The following is a 22,010-nucleotide window of genomic DNA, read 5'->3' as shown; positions in this document are numbered from 1 at the left end:
CACAATAAGTCTCGTTGCCATCTATCATTATACAGAGTTGCTCCAGTATTATTGACTCTGTTCCCTAAACTGTACATTACATCCCTGTATCCTATTTTATAACTGGAAGGTTGTACCTCTTAATCTCCTTCATCTGTTTTGTCCCCCTCTTCCCTCTGCCAGAAGTCAGTAATTTCTAGAGAAGAAGGTTGTGGGGGGTAGATAAAGTAGAAAAGAGGAATGTAGAAAAAGTAATAAAAGATATATGATGGTTGAGACAACCCTGGAATTTAAGTGGTTTAAAAATACAAAGGATTAATTCTTGCTACTTATCCAGTATAGACCATTTGTGGTCACTTGGGTACCTAGGCTGATGGAGTCTTCATTTCAATACGTAGTCCCATGATTGCCACCTCAGGAAAGGGACTGGCTGTTACAATTTCTTCCAAAAAGTCATAAGTATTTGTTTGACTCACATTTTCATTGGACAAAGCCGGTTAAAACACCACACCTTCCATCAGAGGGAATGAGCAAATGCAGTCCTACCGTGGCCTTGCTGGAGAACTGGAGTTCTCATGCGCTGCCGGGATGCCATCCACCAGGTCATTACATGACTGCGAGAGAATATTATAGGGCCTGCCTGTGTCAGCTGCTGCGAAGCTGCTTCTGCCATGCCGAGCGCCTTGTGTGCTGGGCTCCGGGGCCACTCAGCCACCGAGTGCCGCACCGGCCCTGCTGTCTCAGCCCACCCCGCTCAGCCGCTGCTGCAGTCCTTGCCCCAGGCCATGCATGCAGCCCAAAGCTCCGTATCGCTCAGGTCTGTGCTGCCCAGTCTCCCACGCTCCCATAGGCCCCTTGGCTGCAGCGCACTGCACACCCAGGAGCACAGAGCTTTTGTTGAATGGCTGACTGATGAAATTGAGGGTGAAAAGGTGATATGGAGGCATAAATCCCTCCCCAGGATGTCTGGAAGTTGGAAGCTAGAAGTATATGGGACAGAAGCCAAGTTAGTGCAGAAAGTTGCAGGAGAAAAGATCACTGCCCCTTTCAACATTTAACAATAGTATCCTGCCAACATCTGATGGGGAGAAGGAGCACTCCCAAGGGCAGAAGGTTGAAGAATAGCTTGAATGGACATCCACTCCCAATTTCGTGGTCGAAGTTGTAAATACTGGGGGCAAGAAGCCTCTGGTGCTGGACCGTAACTATCCAGAAGATGAGGCTGGGCAAGAAGAGAACGTCGAGAGAGACACTTTCAGTCCATTGCTGAGTCTGAGTGGAAAGATCTGAATTACACTCAGCACTGACCCACTGGACTGGGCCTTATATGATCACCTGGCGGATTTCCTAGCGGGTGAGTGGGTAGAGCTCAGCACAGCGCTGGAGCACCAGGAGCACAGTGCTTTTCTCGAAGATCACAGACGTTTTGTCAGGAGCCGGTAGAGCTGGCAGGACCTCGAACACCTGAATTGAATGGCAGGCTTTGGTCAGGGAACAGCCTACCCGGAAGCTAGGCATACACGTATTTTGAAATGGTTTTTATCCTAATATCATGAAAAATATTTCAAATTTTAATTTCCATTGTCTTCTAATTTACTATCCATTTATTTCTTCTCTACGAATCTTTTGTTCCTGGATTTTTGTATAGCATAGTGATAGACAATAAAATTGGTTTATCTCCTCCCAAAACAAAAAACATTACGAACACCTTTATGCTAGTAAAGCTTAAATTCTTGAAGTTGTGAATGTATAGGTTTCTCCAACTATATAAATGATCAGAACTGACTCTTAGTAGAAAAAAGTCAGCTGTTAATTTTTAGAACACCGAAGACCATTAGCTATTAGTTCTAACAGCAGTCATTTCCTGTTTTACACAGAGAATATGACTGTATCAGAATATGACGGTACCAGAGTCCATCAAGGATAGAAAATTTAAAGATAGTCTCACTCATGAATATAGGAGCAAAAATCTCAAGAAAAAGAAACTTTAGTCTGTTGAATCTAATACATAAAATGCATAATACATCATGACCAGATAGAATTTATTCCAGGAATGAGATTGATCATTAGAAAAAAAATTAACATATCATGTTTTATTTTTATTTTTTATATCATTTTATGTTTTTAAATTTTTAAAGATTTTATTTGTGAGAGAGAGGGAGAGTGTGAGAGAGCATAGGCAGGGGGAGAAGCAGGCTCCCTGCTTAGCAAGAAGCCCGATGCAGGACTCGATCCCAGGATCCTGGGATCATGACCTAAGCTGAAGGCAGATGCTTAACCAACTGAGCCACCCAGGTGTCCCTACATATCACATTTTAAAGGAGAACTGGATGATCCCCTCAGTAGAGAAAAAGCACTAAATTCCACAGTAATTTATGATAGAAAAAAAATGTTAGCAAATTAAGAGTAGAGGAAACCTACCTTTTTAAATTACATAAAAGACAAGTGAAAATATACAGTAAGTTCTGGAACAAGTCACGGTTACCTACTAATACTGCTACTCAACGTTGTACTTCCAGTACAGAAAAGTAAGATAAGACAAAAGATACAAGTTAGAAAACCGTCATTTACAGGTTTTGTGAAAGTCTGGAATGAAAACCACAAAAGCGACTCCAGATAAGCCTTCTGATGAATTAATCTGGAAATTTGTCAGGATTGTTAGAACAGATTTTTGTTAAATAATCTTATATCTATTTCCGTTCACTAACAATGAACAGAAAAATGCAATTAAAAATAGATATTTACAGTAGCACCGAAAGTGCAAGTTATGTAGCAATAAATTAACAAGACATAAGACCTATATGTAGAAATTATAAAATTTTATTTGAAAATATTGGAGTCTGAGGAGAGGGACAGACCTGTATTAATGGGCAGGAAGAGCTGCGAAAACGTCATTGTTCACATTCATATACGTATTGAGCGTCATTGCGGTCAAATCCCAGTACTGTCGATAGCAGATTACAAGCTGGTTCTAAATTGTGGTGAAAAAAGAAATGGCCAAGAATAGCTAAGATACTCCTACTAAAGAAATTCAACCAAATGGGAAAACTTGTCCTATCAGAAATCAAGACAACACAAAGTTACAGTAAATGCAAACATTGTATGGAATATTAGCCGTAAAAAGAATGAAATCTTGAATTTGTGACAACATGAATGGACCTAGAGGGTGTTACACTAAATGAAATAACTCGGGGAAAAACAAATACCATATTTCACTTGTGTGGAATCTAAAAAACAAAACCAAAAACCCAGAAACAGACTCATACAGAACACACTGGTGGTTGCCAGAGGGGAAGAAGAGGTGGGTTGGGTGAGACAGGTGAAGGGTAGTAAGAGATACAAACTTCGAGTTATAAAACAAGTAGGTTATAGGGATGAAAAGCACAGCATAGGGAATATAGTGAGTAGTATTAGTATAGTATAACTTTTCACGGTTACAGATGAGAACTATACATACTGTTTTGAGCATTATGTAATGTACAGAATTGTCAAATCATTGTATCGGAAACTAAAAACATTGTCAACTATATTAAAAAAAAAAAAAACAACTGTGGTACTGGTGGAAAAGACATCAGACCATGTGCTGTGACAGAATGAAAAGTCCGGATCCAAAGCCATGATGAGTAGACTCTTGATTTACGATGACTGATATTGTAGATAAATGGGGAAAAGATGGATAAATAGTACTGAGACAGTTGGTTGCATAGGAAAAAAAGAAATTAAGTTTTGTCCTCACACTTGTACACAAATCAATTCCAAGTGGATTGAAGATCTAACTGTGACTGACCAGGAAAGTTTTAGTAGATACTGGTGTAGAGGAGAATATCTTTGTGACTTTGGGTTAAATAAAAATTTCTTAAGTAAAAGTATAGATGGACAAGGAAAATACTGATAAAGAACTTTTATCAAAAGACACCATAAAGAAAAAGAATCCGCAAATTGGGAGAAGGTATATATAACCCATATAACAAAAGATTGGTATTTAGGCTTTTTAATAAGCAAAACAGTAACAAGACGAAAGATGTGCTCAGACACCTCACAGAAGAGGCAGCTCAGACAGCCAGTAAATACAGTTGATCTTTGGACAGCATAGGTTTGAATTGTGCGAGTCCACCTGTATGCGGATTTTTTTCAGTAAATACAGTATGGTACTGTAAATGTATTTTTCATATGATTTTCTTAGTAACTTGATTTTGTAGTTGTAAGAATCCAGTATGTAGTACACGTAACATACAAAATCTGTATTAACTGCTTATGATGTTGGTAAGGACTCTGGTCAGCAGTAGGCTATTAGTTAAGTTTGGGGGGAATCAAAAGTTATATGCAAATTTTCGTGCAGGGGGTTGGCACTCCTAACCCTCGTGTTATTCAAGGGCCAACTGTGTCTGAGAAGATACTCAACTTCACTAATTATCAGAGAAGTGCACATTAATCCTGGCAAGGTATATTCCTCAAAGTCACAAGAATTCTGGCGATGCTATGTGCTTACAAGGATATGGAGCAATGGGAACTCTGATGCACTCTTGGTGGGACTAGAAATTTGTAGTCTTGGAAAATGGCATAACCTCGTGACTCTGCAGGTGCATGTAACCAATCACTCAAAATTCTCCTAGACAGCCCTTGTACATTAATACTAGGCAAAAGTATTGAAATATTTATAGCAGTATTGTTTTTAAAGAAATCCTGTTATAGTCAAAATTGAATATTACATGCCAGTGAAAATAATCCTTATTAGCTCATTGGTTAAATCTCAAAAATGTAATTTTAAGGAAAAATGCTATTTTGGAAGAATGTATGTAATATGAATTTATTTATAGAATGGTCAAAACATAAAATAGTGTAATTAATATTTGAAGAGATATATGTATATAGCAAAACTAGAGAAAAGCAGAAGGATGATCAAGACAGGATTACATTTGTTGAGGGAGGATACAACAGTATTGAGTTACACAGGGAATGTCGGATATGCAGTTAATTTTCAGTTCCTTCAATTTGTGGTAGATGCTTGGTTGTTTTACTGTTCCTTCAAACAGTGTATGAAGTTTATACATAATGTTTGGTGTATATTTCACATAAAATTATGTCTTAAAAAGGAAGTTTGAGACTTGAGTTATCCCACTGCAAAATGGTTGTAAAAGTTTAAATGATTCTTTATATTTTTCTAAATCTGGGAATATTGCAATATTATTAAAATGGCATTATAGGTTTTTTAGTCCGGCTTACAGTGTAATGTAGGATTACAAGATTGAAGCATACACCCTGAAGATTATAAATAAACCTGTTCAAAATATGTGTGTATGTGGTTTTTTTTAATGCTACACGGGAGGCATTTATGAGGTAGAATACTCAGATACTGCTCTGTTAATAATTTGTGATTTTAGTCATTTGTCTAGACCAGTTTTTCTTTAAGTTAAGGGGGTCGGAGTAGATAACTTCCAAGGACCATTTTTATAAATTCTGATGTATAGTTTTTTAATTGTTAAAAATCATTTATTAAATCCTTTCTCTGTGTAACGGTCTGCTGGAGTGTACTCCAGACTCTGTTCAGTCAGAACGGATTGGTTTGTAGCAGTTTCCACCAACCTTCCCATTTATTTTCGGCATAAAGAAGACAGATCTTACCCTTGAGTGGTAGGGTTTTTAAAGAAGGTTGTGGAGTGTAGCGTTTCTCAGATGACAGATTGCAGACCTTTGGGTATCCCCAGATGCATTTAGGGGTTGCACAAGGTCTCAGCAAAAATATTTTTAATGTTTTATTTATAGTTAAGTCTTAATATGAAAATTTAACGCTAGCATGTTCTGTACCATCCATATGTATGCTTTATAGGAACTGCCTTGTGATTTTTTTTCTTACTGGTTCCAAGTATTTTAATTGATGCAAGCTAATGAGCAGATAGCACTCCTACAAAAATGCCATTGTTTTTCCTGTTTATGAAGAAACTAAAACAGAGAGGTTAAGTAACTTGGTCAGAGTCAAGCAACTTACACCAGATTGGAACCTGGATGAAAGCATGTACTCTTAATCAAGCTGTACTTTCTAGTTACGAGGACAGACCTCCTTTGTCATCTTTCTGGGCCTCAGTTTCATCGTTTATAAGATGGATATAATACATACCTCCTGAGGTTGCTCATGAGTATTAAGAAAATTATAAGTTGCTTAGCATAATAATGCTTAATAAATGCTCCTTGTTGTGGTTCCGATTGTTGTCATCACTGCTATTACCACTATTAAAAAGATAATTATTTGCAACGTGTTTTCCACTTTTTTTTTTTTTTTTTTAAGAATTACTTACTTATAGCCTGATTGAAGATCCAGTCCGATTTGTTTTAGGCCCAGGGTCTGTCTTCAAGTTTATGGTCGTGTATGTATTTAAAGTAGACTAAATAGATCTATTTTACCGTGTAAATTGTACTTAAATTGTATTTACTATGTGTATTCCTCTTTTTAAGAAAATGACAATTATGTCCTGTAATAACAGGATGGGATCTTAATAACAGGATTAATAACAGGATCTTAGAGTGGCTGTTAATATTTAATCTGTGCAACTCCAAAGAAGTCTCCATTGGTAATAAGGAGATTTGGTAAAGCTCTATGAATAAATCATAGACCCTGTTTTCGCACTGGCTTTCTTCCCTCTCCCGAGAGTGTTTAGTAGAGAGGCTAAGTACACAGACTCTGCAGCCATGTTACGTGGGTTCAGTTCTTCGCTCTGTATCGCTTACTGGCTTTGTCACGAGCTGTGTAAGAGGCTCTTAGGCACATCGAATGCTCAGTCAGTGGTAACTAATGGTATTGTTACTTGTGGGAGGAAACAGTGGAAACCAGTTTCCCAAATCTGGGAACGTGATGGGAGTGGACAGAGAAAATAGGTGTTGAAAAAATTTTAATTTGACAAATAATAATGACTTTGCTGAATCTGATAACCTGGGAATGTCATCACTCAATGCACTTTGTCTTTTTTGTTCTAGGTTGGTTTTTTTGTGAAGAGAGGATGTTCCAAAGGAATGGTTGAAATTGAATTGTAAGTGTTAAAAGTGCTGAAACCCCTTTTTCCTGTACAATTTCCTTATGATCATGATTTCGTGATGACTTTAGGAAAGAGTAATAATATAGCATTATGGCATAAATATTAGAAATAATATTTGAAGGATTTTGTATCCAGACAAGTTATTTTTTTATGCATCTTTTAAAATCTAAATTGTAAGATTTTTCTTTGAGTAGAGTTGTTAAAGAAATCACCTCTCTTGGCGGCCATCTCTGATGTATCCGAGTTAGGGTTCAAGATGAGCCGGTTAACCATCCTTGGTTTATATACTTTGTCTTTTAAACACAGATAAACCTTTTAGTTGATTTTTAGTGAGTGTTGTTTTTTCTAGTGTTTATCGAAAGTCATGGAGTTTTTTAGCTTAAATAGCTTTTAAAGATCATCTGATAGCCTCATCATTTTACAGGATATGGGGAAATGATCTTTTTACTCAAAAACTGTGGGAGAATGTTTTATTTATGTAGTGATGAGAAATAGGCAAAAAAGAAAAAGAAATAGGCACACACAGAAATAAAACAAGTAAGATTATACTCAATTTATTAAAATATAATGATAGGATTTTACTGAAAGATACAAAACCAAGACCTGAATAAATGGAGAAGCATACAGTGTTCTTAGAAACATAAAGTTAATATCATTTTCACCATGTCAATCCTTCCAGATTAATGTATAAATTTGATACAATTCCAACCAGAGTATCAGGTAAGTTTAAAGTTGATTCTAAAATTCATTTGGGAGACTAAATGTGCTGGAAAACCCAAGAAGATTTTGAAAAAACAGTACCACGAGTAAGACATCTGTGTACCAGATGTTAAAGTGTACTATGAAGTTGTTGATAATATGGTATTTGTACAGAAAATTAGAGGAGCAGAAGGGAAAAAATAGGGAGATCTACATGTATATGAGAATTTATTGTAAAGATGGCAGTTTAAGTGTGGACTATAAATAACTTTAATTGAGGTGAACTAATTGGCTATTAATTTTCTTAAACAAATTTAGAGCTTTATCAAACACCCTGCTCATAGATCTAGATGTGTTAAAGGCTGACTGAAAAGATATGTAACTTTGAAAATAGTGGGAAAAAAATGTAGGCTATTTTTTAAATCTTCGGAAAAGGAAAGCCTATTTCAAGCAGAATAGGATACTAATAACCATAAAAAGGAAGGTAGGAAATTTAGATTCCATACGCATCCAGATGAAAATAATGGTACCATAGTTAAAAATGGGTGACAGGTGGGAGAAAACATTTTCTGCACAAACAACATGTACATATCTTAAAATTACCAAAATACCAATGTCTCAAGCAAGTCAGTAAATTACAAACAACTTACAGAACATAAGCAAAGAATTTTAACACCAAGTGATATAAGTGGCCAATAAGTATAAAAAGGATACAACTCATTAGTGATAACTGATCAGTTTTGAAGGAAATCAAAATGAGGATTTTTTTTTCCTTTTTGTTTAGAAAATTTTTTAAATAAGATTTAGTAATATGAAGGTACAGAGAAGTGAATCCTGCCGTGCACTGTGGAAATCTAAGCAGCACATCTTATTTGGCAGTAGATTATCAGATTTTGGATGAAATAATCTTCGATCCAGTTACTATTCTAGAGAATATTTACTCATTTGCACAAAATTAGCTTTTTCCTAATTTCAATAGTGAAAACTTATAAACACCCCAAATGTGTATCATCTGATAAATGGCTAAACAAAATGTGATATATTCATACAAGGACAACTTACTCAGCATAGAAAGGAATGAGGTACTGATAGATCCGACAACATGGGTGAACCTGGGAAACATGCTTTGTGAAAGAAGCCAGACACAAATCCTACATACTGTGTGATTCCACGTCTCTGGGATGTCCAGAATGGGCAAACCCATAGAGACAGAAAATGAGTGGTTGCCTGGGAATGAGGGGTAAAGGAGTGGGGAGTGACTGCTTAACAGGTTTGGGGTCATTTTGGGGGTCATGAAGATATTTTGGAATTAGATGGTGGTGATGGTTGTAGAACCTTGTGCTTATGTTAAAAACTGTTGTTGATACACATATTTCTTCAGCTGCACACCTACAAATGGTTAAAATGGTAAATTTTATGTTACGTACATTTTACCACAATTAAAGAAGCATTGATTTGTATATATAAAATGGATTATATGTGAATTATATCTCATTTGTTTAAAAATTGCCGAAGATATTCTTGTGTTAGGCTTGGTGCTGTCGATGGATCACAACAGTTTCTTAGATATTGCAACTGAAACAAATATACTAAGCCAGGTATATTTATAAAATACAGAGGAAGTACTAATATATAAGTTTCAAAGTCTTTTATGGATGGCTGCAGGTATTAAGCGCTCCTGATTTTCTGCTCTGAATCACTAAGGCCCAATTGTTTTCTTAGTTATCTAAAGAGGTACACTTTTTGGTGTGTAACAGCTGCTAGTTTAATAATCTAACCAGTGACCATAAACCAGAGTTCTGTTCCAGAACTACAGGGAGGTTTGCATTTCCCCAAACTCCTTTAGTTACATTGTGGTCACTTGTTGGGAATACCAAACTCAAAATGACTTGTCCTTACTTGGAAGTTGTTACTGCTGTTGAACAAATGTGTTAAGTGGTCACATACTGAATGGAACAGTGGATAGAATAACCTCTAGCATACATCTATGCAGTCATTTCAAATATTTGAGTACATCTCTGTTGAGAGGGAAGGGAGATACAGCATTCTGGAATTTACGGTTAGGGGCATGAGAGAGGGGCAGATAAATACGTAGGTAAAATACATATTACATTGGATGGTGATTAGTGTTAGGTAGAAAATTGAGCAAGAAAGGAGGATAGGGAGTTCCAGAGTGGAGTTTACAGTATTAAATAGGGTGATCAGGAAAGTTCTCACTCCCAAGACAGTACCTGAGCAAAGATTTGAAGGAGATAAGGTGTTGAGCATGGGGATACTTGGGGAAACAGCATTTCAGCATCTGCATGCTAAGACTGAAGTGGTACCCAGTGTAACTGCATTGCACTGAACAAGAGAATAATAAGAGATAAAGTCTGAAAATACCGATGAGCCATCTCATACGGCCTTGTAGGCCAGTGTAAGGACTTTTCATTTATTTTGAGTTAGCTGTGAACCCACCAGGATTTGAGCAGAGAAGTGGCTTGACCTAGGAGTGTTAGCCTCCTTGGTTTTTTTTTTCCCCTTGATTTGAAAAAATTGGATTTGTCAGTTTCATTAGTCTTTTTCAGTGAATTGACTTCTACATTGTTGTTTCTGTCTTACATCATGGTTTTCTGTTTCATTATTTTCTATACTTTCCTAATTTTTTTTTTTTTTTTTAAGATTATTTGACAGAGAGACAGCTAGCGAGAGAGGGAACACAAGCAGGGGGAGCAGGAGAGGAAGAAGCAGGCTCCCAGGAGGGAGCCTGATGTGGGGCTCAATCCCAGGATCCTGGGATCATGCCCTGAGCCAAAGGCAGACGCTTAACGACTGAGCCACCCAGGCGCCCCTATACTTTCCTAATTCTTGAAACTTTTTGGCTTTTTTGTTCTTTTCCTAATTTCTTGAAATGGATATTTTTTATACAAATTTTTAGTCTTTTGTTTTCCCTCATGTAAACAGTTAAGTTAAAAATTTCCCTCTCAGTATTGCTTGAGCTCTTGTCTCCCAAATTTTGGTATATAGCATTTTCCTATTTTTTTCAGTCCTATTTTCTTTACGAGTTCATAATTAGAAGTTGTTTCAAATTCTGATATAGTAATTTTCTTGTTATAGTTCAGTATTGATTTCCACTATGATAGAAGTTCTGTGATAATATATATATTATAAAACTATAAAATTACATGTTGTATTTACTATGTATTATATATTACTATATGGTCCTATATATAATAGATAGTAATACTGTATATAGTATATATAATACAATGTATAATAATACATAGTAAAGTTATATATTGCTATATTATATGTACAGTATATATTTTATGTTTTACTATATATATATGACCTCATAGTAATACATAGTGTAATATATAGTAATGTATGTAAATATATGGTCATGTTACCAACCCTTTGAAATTTGTCAAGACATCCTTTTTGTAGTGAGCTTTCATAATTGTTACCCACTGGGTTGAAAGAATGAGTATTCTGCTCTTGTTATGTGCAGTGTTCCTCTATTTGTTAGTTCAAGCTGATTAATTGTATTGTTAAAGCTTGTATATTTTTGTTGATTTCATTCATCATATCGATTCTTTAATTACTGAGAAAGGTGCGTTACATTATCCCTTTATGTAGATTTGTCAGTTACCCTCGTCCGGTCAATTTTTGCCTTACATATCTTCAGGACAGTATTAGTTGCAGCTAAGATTCAAATTGTTCTGTCTTCCTAGTTGAACTTTCTGTTGTTATGTACTGACTTCTTTATCTTTTGATGCATTTCCTTTAGAATGTGTTTTAATTTGCCACTAGTGTAGTTGGCAGCTTTCCAGATTACCTTTTTTTATTCATTTATTTCAAGTTTTTTATACCTTTTGTATCTCATTCCAACAAATGTAACTGGATGTTTATATAGCCTTTTAAATAGTGCGTTATCTATTACATTTATTGATTGACTTAAATGTTGGGACTTCTTTTTACTGCCTTATTCCGTGCTTTTTATTTGTTCTATTTTTCAGTATTTCTTTTCTCTCTTGCCTTTGTTTGGATTTTTGTTTAATTTTTCTTTACTGTTTTGGAAACTATTCATTCTTGTTTTAGCGGTTGTTAGAATTTTTAATACATATACTTGAATTCGAGTCTGGACTGAAATGTCTGTATCTTCCTATTGAATATAGACCTTAGAGTACTTTTATTTGAATAACTTGTCTGAACTATTTTAATTTTATCTTGTCTTTTAAACTTTTTTAGACATAATAACTACCATTAATTTATACTGTCAGTATTTGTTTAGAATTACCCCATGTGTTTTTGGTTTGTCTTGCTTTTTATTTTTTCTTTCATTTTTGTTATTTCCTCTGAGATTACTTTCTTTCTGCCAGAGGATATTTTTAAAAGTTTTCTTTAGTGAGGATCTTCTACAAGAGTGCTTAGTTTTTGTCTGAAAATGATGTTCTTTTGCTCTAAATCTTGAAAGATGTATTTGCTCGATACAGAAGTCTACATTGATAGGTCTTTTCTCAAGACATGCAAAGTACAATTCCATTGTCTTCAGATGTGAATGTAATTTTAGTTTCTTTGATAGTGATTCTCTTTTTCTCAAGTGACTTTTATTTTCCTCTTTGTCATTAGTTTCATGTAGCTCAAGTGGCTTTTGAAATCCTAGCTCAGTTTTTGCTGTTTTATAGTTTCACATCATATATTTAGATGTGGATTTTTTTTTTTTTTTTAATTTTGCTTGGGATTTAGTGAGCTTAAATTTACGGTTCGGAAAATTCTCTTCCTATATTGCCACTGACCCATTCTGTCTCCTTCCCTTCTAGAACTCTGATTAGACAGATGTTAAGTTCTCTTACTTAGTCATCCATGTCTCTTAACATCCTTCATGTTTTTCATCTTTTTATGTCTTTGCACTGCATTCTAGATACTTTTCCTTTGGGTTTGTTTTGGTTTTTTTTTCAGCTCAGATATAAGTGAATCTTTTCAGTTTTCTATTTCTTGAAATACAGTGAGTATACTTATTCTGTACCTGCCTATTAATTCCAGTATGATTCTACTTTATTTGTGCTAGTTCTTGCTCTTGATGGTTTGTTTTCATTTATGTGTGTTTCCAGTGAGCTGTTCCATTTCCTTTGAACGTTGTGTTAATTCTTTGAAGGTAAAGGTAGATTCCTGCTGAGGGCATTTTCACTAACTTATGCAACAGACCATTGGGTACTTTGAATCCAGGATCAAAATATACACAGTTCTCAGTTTGTGCATTTTTGCGTCTTAGGTATATCGTGTAACTAATTTCAATATACTAATCTGTTTGAGACTGGCTTGCAGTTATTAACTGTCCTCAGGAGAATTTTTTTTTTTTTTTTTTGCAGTTCAAGCCATAGTTTAAGACAGGCAGTTTACCTCACTGTTGGTGGTAGTGGTGGTGGAGGTGGTGGTGATAGTGATGGTGGTAGTGGTGGTGGTGGTGATGACAACGATGATGATGATGGAGTAGTTCAGGTTTATCCTTAGATTGAGGGTATAGTCTTTTGGGGATGGTTTTTATTAGACTCTCTACCTTGGGTAGTTTTGGGCCTTGTCTGCAACCCCCTCTCCTGGGAGATTATGAAAATGAATGTGTAAGGTTATTTGGTGAAACAGATTCTCCCAGGGGAAAAGCCAATTTCATTTTTCAACTTCTGGATCTCCACCTGCTCTGGGATTTAGGCCAGATTTATTTACTTTCGTGCTAACTCATAAATGCATTTATGAATATATTTTAATATTTCATTATCTGTAGTTTACAGCAAGAAGATTAAAAGAGTACTTCATTAGTCATTCTGCTAGAAATGAAAATTTAAAACTACTTTTTTTTTAAGTTCTAAAATCTTAATGTTTGGAGTGTTTTGATTACAGTATAGTCTATATACACAACATTTACAAATTATCATTGTCATTTAGCCATTGAATACCAATAATTTATCTTTCTACCACATGCTGCTGATTCCCAGTGAAGAAGATGGATGGGAGGTGTGGAGCAGTAGTACTTCTAAAAGCAAGAAATAAGTAAATACCCTTCTTTCAGATTCTGTATTGCTTAATGTTCCGTTAAGAGGGTGTATGATATAGTCCCCTCTGAATTCAGAGGGGAGTACGTGACAAGGAAGGCGTGGGCTTGTATGACCGGGCTAGTTTTGATGTCTGGAACTGCTTATGCAAGAATTGGTTTTCATTCACATATTTTCCAAGTAGAGGAAGTTTCAGCATTTAATTTTGTATGCTTTAATGTACCAACCCATTTTGAATTGCAGTCAACGCATGTGATTGGAGAATGATAATTAAAGGATAAATTACTCCAGATATGTAAATCCTCTGTCAGTGTTTGGAAATTAGTATTGGCTTCGTTTTATTTTAACAGTTTAAATAATTGTGATGTTGAATAAGTGGTAACTTCATGTGGTCAATTATGTATTATTACCAATAAAATATCAAGGTTTCCTTCTTTGGAGGGGCCAGAATATCAAAAGGAATAAAAGTTATAATAATCCTGTCTGGCAACCTTTGTTGCAAGAGAATTTTGGGAATTATATTTCTAAAATGATACATGTATTTTGAATATAAAGATTTTTAAAATTATTTTTTAACTAGGTTCAGAACTTCTGGAAATCTTGTAATCACCCGTGAGATTGACGTGGCAAAAAATCAGTCTTCTTGGTTCATCAACAAAAAATCTACAACCCAGAAAGTAGTAGAAGAGCAAGTTGCAGCCTTAAACATTCAAGTGGGCAATCTTTGCCAATTTCTACCTCAGGTATGAGAGAATTATATGTACACATGGGAAAATTTTGTGTTTCCTCTTCATGCAATAGGAGAATGTAAATATTTTTCAAGGGATATTGTAATGGAGGCTATTTAAGCCTCATAATGTTAACACTTTCTAACAGTCCTTTGTAAAAGGTAGCTTCTCATCTCATAATCTTATTATAGTAGTTTGGAAGATTTCATTTAATAAAAAGTTGGAAGTTTAAACTACAGAATATGGTAAAGGAAATAAAGTTGTATTTTTTTAAGTAGAGTAACTTGCGTGGCCATTTGCTACAATTTGTAGGCACTTAAAATTTTGTTAATAAACAACTTCTTAATCATGTTTTTGTATAAAATACTTGATATACTAAAACTTTATATTGTAAGTTTGTTTAGTAAAAATATCCTGAAAATGCACATTAAATGTTAAATTTGAGTGCTGTCTAGTGACTGAATTATAGTTCATTTTTTTCAATTCAGAAACAATTGATTATGTCTAAATTAAATAAAAATTTAAAATTTGATAGCACTGTTAGCTTATGTCTGATATCTCCAGAAGTAGATGTTAAAAATACCCTTTTTCTTAACTTCTAACATTCCAGATGATGTGTGGTAGAAAACGATGATTTCAGTCCAGGGAACTGTTTTCTCTTTTATCCCCAAGCTATTTATTATGTATATGTAAACACTTTACCCTAGAAATATTGACCTAGAAAATTTCAAAAGGTTCTCAGAAAGATGACAGTTCATACCCTTAGTTTATCATTTTAAGGAATAATATATGAAGGAGCGAGTTCATCTATATTGCACATCTTACATTTTTTTTCTTTTAAATGAGTTTCATCTTAACAAGTGTGTTCTCTGAGTGAAATATATTTTGAGGAGATCTATGAATGGTAATAGTTGCAGAGCACCTGGGTGCATAGTCACTTGAGTGTGCGACTCTTGTTTCTGCTCAGGTCATGATGTCAGGGTTGTGAGATCGAGCCCTGTGCCGGGCTCTTTGCTGAGTACAGTCTGCTTAAGTTACTCTGTCTCTCTCCCTCCTCCCTGCGCTCGCTCGCTCGCTCTCTCTAAATAAATAAGTCTTTAAAATGATAACTAGTTACTGATATTTAAATTTTATGCTCTAGGATAAAGTTGGAGAATTTGCTAAACTGAGTAAAATTGAACTCCTTGAAGCTACTGAGAAGTCTATTGGTCCTCCAGAAATGCACAGATACCATTGTGAACTCAAAAACTTCAGGGAGAAAGAAAAACAACTAGAGGTATGTACAAACAGACAACTCATTTTTATTGTCCCTCACTGATTTCCATCTTTCACAGTGTGGTAGAGTGATAGTAACTCTGATTCTTTGAATGACTTCAAATATTTGTGATTTTTTTCCACCTAAGATTGTATTGCTGACATTAATTTAACTACGTCATAGAAAGTGAGAATTGGATTTGAAAAAAGTTTGAAAAAATTTGACTACCATTTCATCAAATACATGTCATTCATTGAATTTCTAAGGAACCAATAATAGTATTTTAAAGTATTTCTTTCTCTCAGGAAGTTTCAGTATTATTCTTTTACTCCTTCAGTATTTCTTAAACACCTGCCATGTGCCAGGACGGTACAAAGCTTTGGGTAGTACAGCAGTTAACGTGTAGCTTTGATGGAGTGTCTCTGTTGAACCTGTTTTCATATTTTTTCAGTTGCAAGGGGGTAGACTTTGTAAGAGAGCTTTGTGTTTAGTTGCAGTGTTATTTTTATGTTCATCTTTAATAAACATACACATTAAAATGTCCTTGTATAACGTATCATTTGAAAAGGTGTTTTAATGAATCCTTTTCCATGTCCCAGCTACTAAAATAAATTCAGTAAATTTTCATAATAAGGTATCTTATAAACCAAGTGCTTTCTTTTAAATTGTAACTGTCCATACTTAATAATACATATTATTATAATTTATACTTTTTCAGAGTCCGTGACCAAAGGAGTAGTAATTATTTCATACTGCTTTAGATGCTCTGTCAGTCTTTTTACCCTTGCCCCCGTGGAACAGTCTGATACAGTAGCACCCCCCTTACACACACTTTTAGTTACCTGCCATTTCAATTACCCACGGTCACCCGTGGTCCAGAAGCAGGTGATCCTCCTGACTGTGGTCACCAGGTCAACAGTAGTCTGACATTACGTCACAGTGCCTCACTTCATCTCATCATGTGGCATTTTATCATCTCATCATCACAAGGGTGACAACAGTACGATAATATATTTTGAGAGGCCACATTCACATAACTTTTATGACCGTTTGTTATAATTATTCTGTTTTGTTCTTACTAGTCTCTTATTGTGTCAGATATATAATTTAAGCTTTATCGTATGTATGTGTGTATAGGAAAAAGCAGTATATGTAGGGTTTGGTACTCTCTCTGGTTTTAGGCATCCTCTAGTGGTTTGGGACTATATTCCGCACAGATAAGGGGAAGGACTACTACACTACCTCTGAAACACTGAAATTACTGCCGTCCTCTGAAGCAATGCAAGCGCGTATCCTGCTAGGTTCTGAGTATGTCTTTGCATTTGCTAACTCTCAGTCTAAAGGCCAGATTTTAGCTTCCTTCATCTCATTTCTCAGTCCTTAAGTCATGGGTGTTCATAACATACTAATCGTAATACTACTACTTTTCATGTATATCACATTACAGCTTTTGTTGAACTTGCACTTAGAGTAAGTACGTTGCTTCGACCCTTGAGGTGAGTGGGGCAGATACGTGTCTTCTCTTTAGGCGGGAAGAGACGAGGCTCAGTGGTGAGGTGGGGCTTCCTCACAGTCATACAACTAAGAAATTGCAGGGCACAGACCAGAACTCAGGTATGCATGTTAGTTGTACACAGTTCTTAAGAACTCCTGTGATATTTTGCTAGCATTGTACATTTTCATCATTAAAGGATTTGACCTGTTGTCTTTTCAGTTAAGCTAATTGTTAAATATTCGTTTTAGACCTCATGCAAAGAGAAAACTGAGTATCTAGAGAAAATGATTCAGAGGAATGAAAGATATAAACAAGATGTGGAGAGGTTCTATGAACGTAAGCGACATTTAGATTTGATTGAGATGCTTGAAGCTAAAAGGCCATGGGTGGTAAGTCTTAATTATTAGAGGCAAAAACAGTGATGCTTTAACTAGCAGAAAGGCTAGAAAGAAGGCACTAATTGCTCTGTATTCAAATGAGGTGCTCTTGTTCATTTTGTCTTCTAAATCATAATAAAATCGGTGTTATGCTATAGCTGTGTACTGTTAATATTGTGTAACACGTAACAGTTGATTGTGCTCTTAATTCTTCCAGATTTGAGTCCCCAGCAGATAGTTTGTTTTATAAGATGTCAATGATCTAAAAATGTTTACACGTAAAAATTAAACCTTTGAGTGTCGTCAGGTCACAGAGAATTTACTTGGCATGTACCACCAGTAAGTCCAGGTACAGATGTAGCTGAAGGCTGTGAACTGTAATTGTCTACTCCTGCTTCCTAAGTTTACTGAGGCTGATGTTTCCTTTTAATCACGGTATAGTGTATAGTTATTGTTTATGACCACGGTTTGGGCTAAAGAGGCCATTCCAAGAGTCCATTCCCTCAGTGCATTTCTTTATGACGGGCAGAACAAAATAAGAAAGTTCTATAATGTTTGTTCCGGGGTTAGGATGGAGGTCACTGTTAATAGAACATGTGGCTGTATCTGTGGCCTTTCTCCACCACCCCTTTAGGCCGCCCATAATTCCATTGTTCTTAAACTTTTTGCTTTTCAGCTCATTTTGACTACATTTTCCTATGCCCAGTATTACTCTCAACCTACTTTATCTTTCTCCTTTAAAGTCTTTTGGTTTATCCTTTTCTTTGAGATTGATTTCAATCTTTTTTTTCATTTTTTAAAATTTATTCTAATGTTTGTCATCTTGTCTTCGTCCCATTCATTCTTACTCTATGCTTTCTGAGCACTCCACTTACTTCTGTTTTTTAGCAAATATTAATTCCTGTGACATAACAAGCATAATTTTTACCTGCATTTTTGTTCTTCTTTTGGCCCATTTTTCCTTTGATTTTTCATTTTTACTTTTCGTAACGGAGTTTCTTTTATTTATTTATACATTCTCATATCCCTTCTTTATTGAGATACTAGAAAAAACCTCATATTCGTAGCAATTACTGTGTAAGTTTCAGAACCAGGAAGGGATGGAAGTCGGAGTCCAGCCTAGTGATAGAGATAAGTACTCAGTATCAAGCTTCTTAATAAGTCATTGTTGGTATTCACTATTTCTGAAGTTGTTTCAGAGGGTACATTTTATATTAGTAGACCGGCCAAAAGGATATCAAAAACGGTCTTTTCATAGATTTGGTTTCTGCCTGCACCTTGATTTTAGTATATGTGTTAGTTTAAGCTTAGTAGTGCATTAACTTCTGTTTCTTGAATTAATTGCAAGGAATATGAAAATGTTCGTCAGGAGTATGAAGAAGTAAAACTAGCTCGAGACCGAGCAAAGGAAGAGGTGAGAAAACTTAAAGAAGGGCAGATCCCCATGACCCGTCGAATCGAAGAAATTGAGAAGCAGCGTCACGTTTTGGAGGCTCGAATCAAAGAGAAGGTACTTTTCTGGCTCAATGTAGGATTTTCTGTATTTCAGCAAGTACAGAACTCCTCTGCAGGTCTTCTGAGTTACTTTGTGGATTTACTTGTAGCTTTCATTCCTTTTTTAACTCATCTCTACCAGGGCTTTCAGGGTCCTAATCATCACTTTTGGAGGGTTGCTACTTTATAGAAATTCCAGCATACAAAAGAGAAAACTGAAATGTGATTGGTTTTTTTCTTCCCCCAAAGATTTTATTTATTAGAGAGAGTGCGTGTGCATGCATGATTTCGGGGGCAGAGGGAGAAGCAGGGAGCCCAATGCAGGGCTGATCCCAGGACCCTGGGATCATGATCTGAGCTGAAGGCAGATGCTTATCCAGCCGAGCCACCCAAGTACCTTGAAATGTGATTATTTTAATGATAAGAGGATTCACAGTATTTCTGGAAACATTGAACTTTTGTGAATTTATCATAGAAAACCTGATGTTTCTTAGGATAAGTAGTATAATGGCATATGGAATATTCCATTTATTAAAAACTTATTTAAAAATTTTAAACTTAAGGGGCGCCTGGGTGGCTCAGTCGTTAAGCGTCTGCCTTCGACTCAGGGTGTGATCCCAGAGTCCTGGGATCGAGCCCCACATCGGGCTCCTCTGCTAGGAGCCTGCTTCTTCCTCTCCCACTCCCTCTGCTTGTGTTCCCTCTCTCCCTGGCTGTCTCTCTCTTTGTCAAAATAGATAAATAAAATCTATAAATAAATAAATCTAAAATAAATAAATAAAAATTTTAAACTTAAAAATTTTTTATGGTCATGGCTTTTAACCTTTAGGGAGATTTTGGAGTCTGAGATTTTGAGAACAGTTTGCACTCTGGACCTTGCTATCCTAATAGGATGGTTTTTAGGATCAGATGAAATACTTAACGAGATAATAAATGTGAAGGGATAAAGAAACATTTATGCATATTGCTACGGCTGTTTTTAATATCAGTGAATAACCTTTCATAGATTTGCAAGTAAGTTAGTATTTTTGGTGGTAACTATGAATTTGGTTTGAAAGAAATGAAAAGTATTGTGGGTTAACTTGATATTTGGATGGATGGGGCCACATAATTGGCTTGCTTGAGATTTTAACTAAATTCCCCTCCTTCTGGTTCAATCTTACAGGCAACAGATATTAAAGAGACCTCTCAAAAATGCAAACAAAAGCAAGATATTATAGAAAGGAAAGATAAACAGGTAAGATTTTGTATTGAAATTTTTACTATGCTAATTTGACCTAACTTTTGTGTTCCGGTCGGGATTATGGGACAACTTTTTGTTTGGAAATTGTCTGAGGTCCTCCTCATTCTCTCCTTGATCTGTGAGCGATACTAAGGTCAGAAGTAGAGCAGCTGCACAGATGATGACGAAAAATTCTCGAAACTAGTCCTAGATAAGCACTGCGATCTTTGTAACTGAGTGGCTGTAGTTTAATGGGGTGATGGTAAAATTGGATTTCGTTATCTCAGCAGAAATTAAATTTCAAGAGATTTATTTTGTTGATGCTAAGAGTAAGACGTTAAAAAGCTGGTTACAAATTCTTTGTGCATGGGTGAGGCTTGATGGCAAAATCATTTTAAGATGGCTGTGCGAGAAAGGAGGTTAAGCGATCCCCAACAGTATGTGGGGTTTTGTTCTTCAGAACCATTAAGAAACTGGAGTTTGAATTACCTGTCTTGGGGATAGACGCATAACTTGAAACATTGCCGGTGGTTCAAGCATTATGTTAATCTTCCAGTTTTCAGCCGCACCCCTTTTTCTGTGCTTTTTCGTCAGAGCCCAGGCACCTCTCATTTAATTTCTCCAGAGAATAAACCTCAGATTTCCATGGCAGAGGCTAGGCCGTCAGTGCCGAGCGCTCGGGGTGTCTGGGTGGGTGGTGTACAGGACAGCAGGATAGGCAGTGTAGGGCAGGGTAGTCGTGTTGTATATGTTGTCTTTTACACTTGACATCTCGGAGTTCTCGAGAGGCTCTGGAATGGGTTTTTTTGTTTTGAAAGAGTCCTCCTTTCTTTGCCTTTTCTCTCACTGCCTTTCACACTGTGGCTTCTGTAATAAGGTACTGAATTAGCTGTCCCTCTGCTGTCTTTTCCTCTCTTGCTGTTGAGGTCTCCAGTTGCTGACGTCTCCTCCCTTGTTCCCTCTGTCCTTGTGGGAGTGAACCCTTTGTACTCCATTTCTAATATTTAGTTAGAGTTTAGGAGGGAAAAGGCATAAAGATTTCATCTTTAAAATGCTAAACAGGAATACCGGTTGATAGTTGTGTAATGTTGAATCATCTTTATGTTTGTGTCACAAATCGTACTTGATATTTTAATACATTGCTGGATTCAACTAGAAAAATCTTGTATTTACAGTTTTTTGCACCATGTGAGATTGGCCTAAAATTTTATCTTGTTTCATCCTTAACTGGTGTTTCAGTGGTATGCTGACTTTTTAAGTAGTTTAATACTCCTTGGACTAGTATTTTTTATTTTCGCTTTAGCATACTTACCAGGGCTTGTCACTTTCAGCCGTTATTTCACTTTTAACTTTTATTAACTTTTAATAATACATTTCAGGGCGTAAGTGTTTTTCTGATTACCACCTGGCTACACCTCTGTTTAAAACTTCATCTTTTCCATTTAACATTTTCATTCATTTAAGGTTGTACAGGAGTTCTTACTATTTTAATTTCTATGGATGTGGAATTTCAAAACCTGAATGTAGAGTTCTACTTCTGTTCCTTTATGGTTAATAAATGTAGACTTTATGACTTTATTTTAGATACTTTGAGATCTCTTTGGACATTTATATTTGGTTTTGTACATGTTCTGTATACAAAAAGAATGTGTATTCAGTCTATATATTTATATGCATGGTAAATATATATAATTACGCGTATGC

General features: G+C 35.8%; 1 protein-coding gene and 1 pseudogene across 1 annotated transcript in view; both read left to right on the top strand.

Moving 5' to 3' along the window:
- SMC5 (structural maintenance of chromosomes 5) overlaps nt 1-22,010 on the top strand; it is an 88,477-nt gene that overhangs the window by 5,481 nt on the left and 60,986 nt on the right. The window contains 6 exon segments of the mRNA XM_040620252.1: nt 6,949-7,001; nt 14,316-14,478; nt 15,605-15,739; nt 17,462-17,602; nt 18,939-19,100; nt 20,250-20,321. Of these exon segments, the coding sequence (XP_040476186.1) occupies nt 6,949-7,001; nt 14,316-14,478; nt 15,605-15,739; nt 17,462-17,602; nt 18,939-19,100; nt 20,250-20,321 (726 nt within the window).
- Nucleotides 202-2,006, top strand: LOC103663251 (annotated as a pseudogene).

Source organism: Ursus maritimus, unplaced genomic scaffold (assembly GCF_017311325.1).
Source record: "Ursus maritimus isolate PB19 unplaced genomic scaffold, ASM1731132v1 scaffold_34, whole genome shotgun sequence".
In the NCBI taxonomy this organism is placed as follows: Eukaryota; Metazoa; Chordata; class Mammalia; order Carnivora; family Ursidae; genus Ursus; species Ursus maritimus.
The sequence above is the reverse complement of the archived record's forward strand: the minus strand, read 5'-3'. Positions and strand labels throughout refer to the sequence as shown.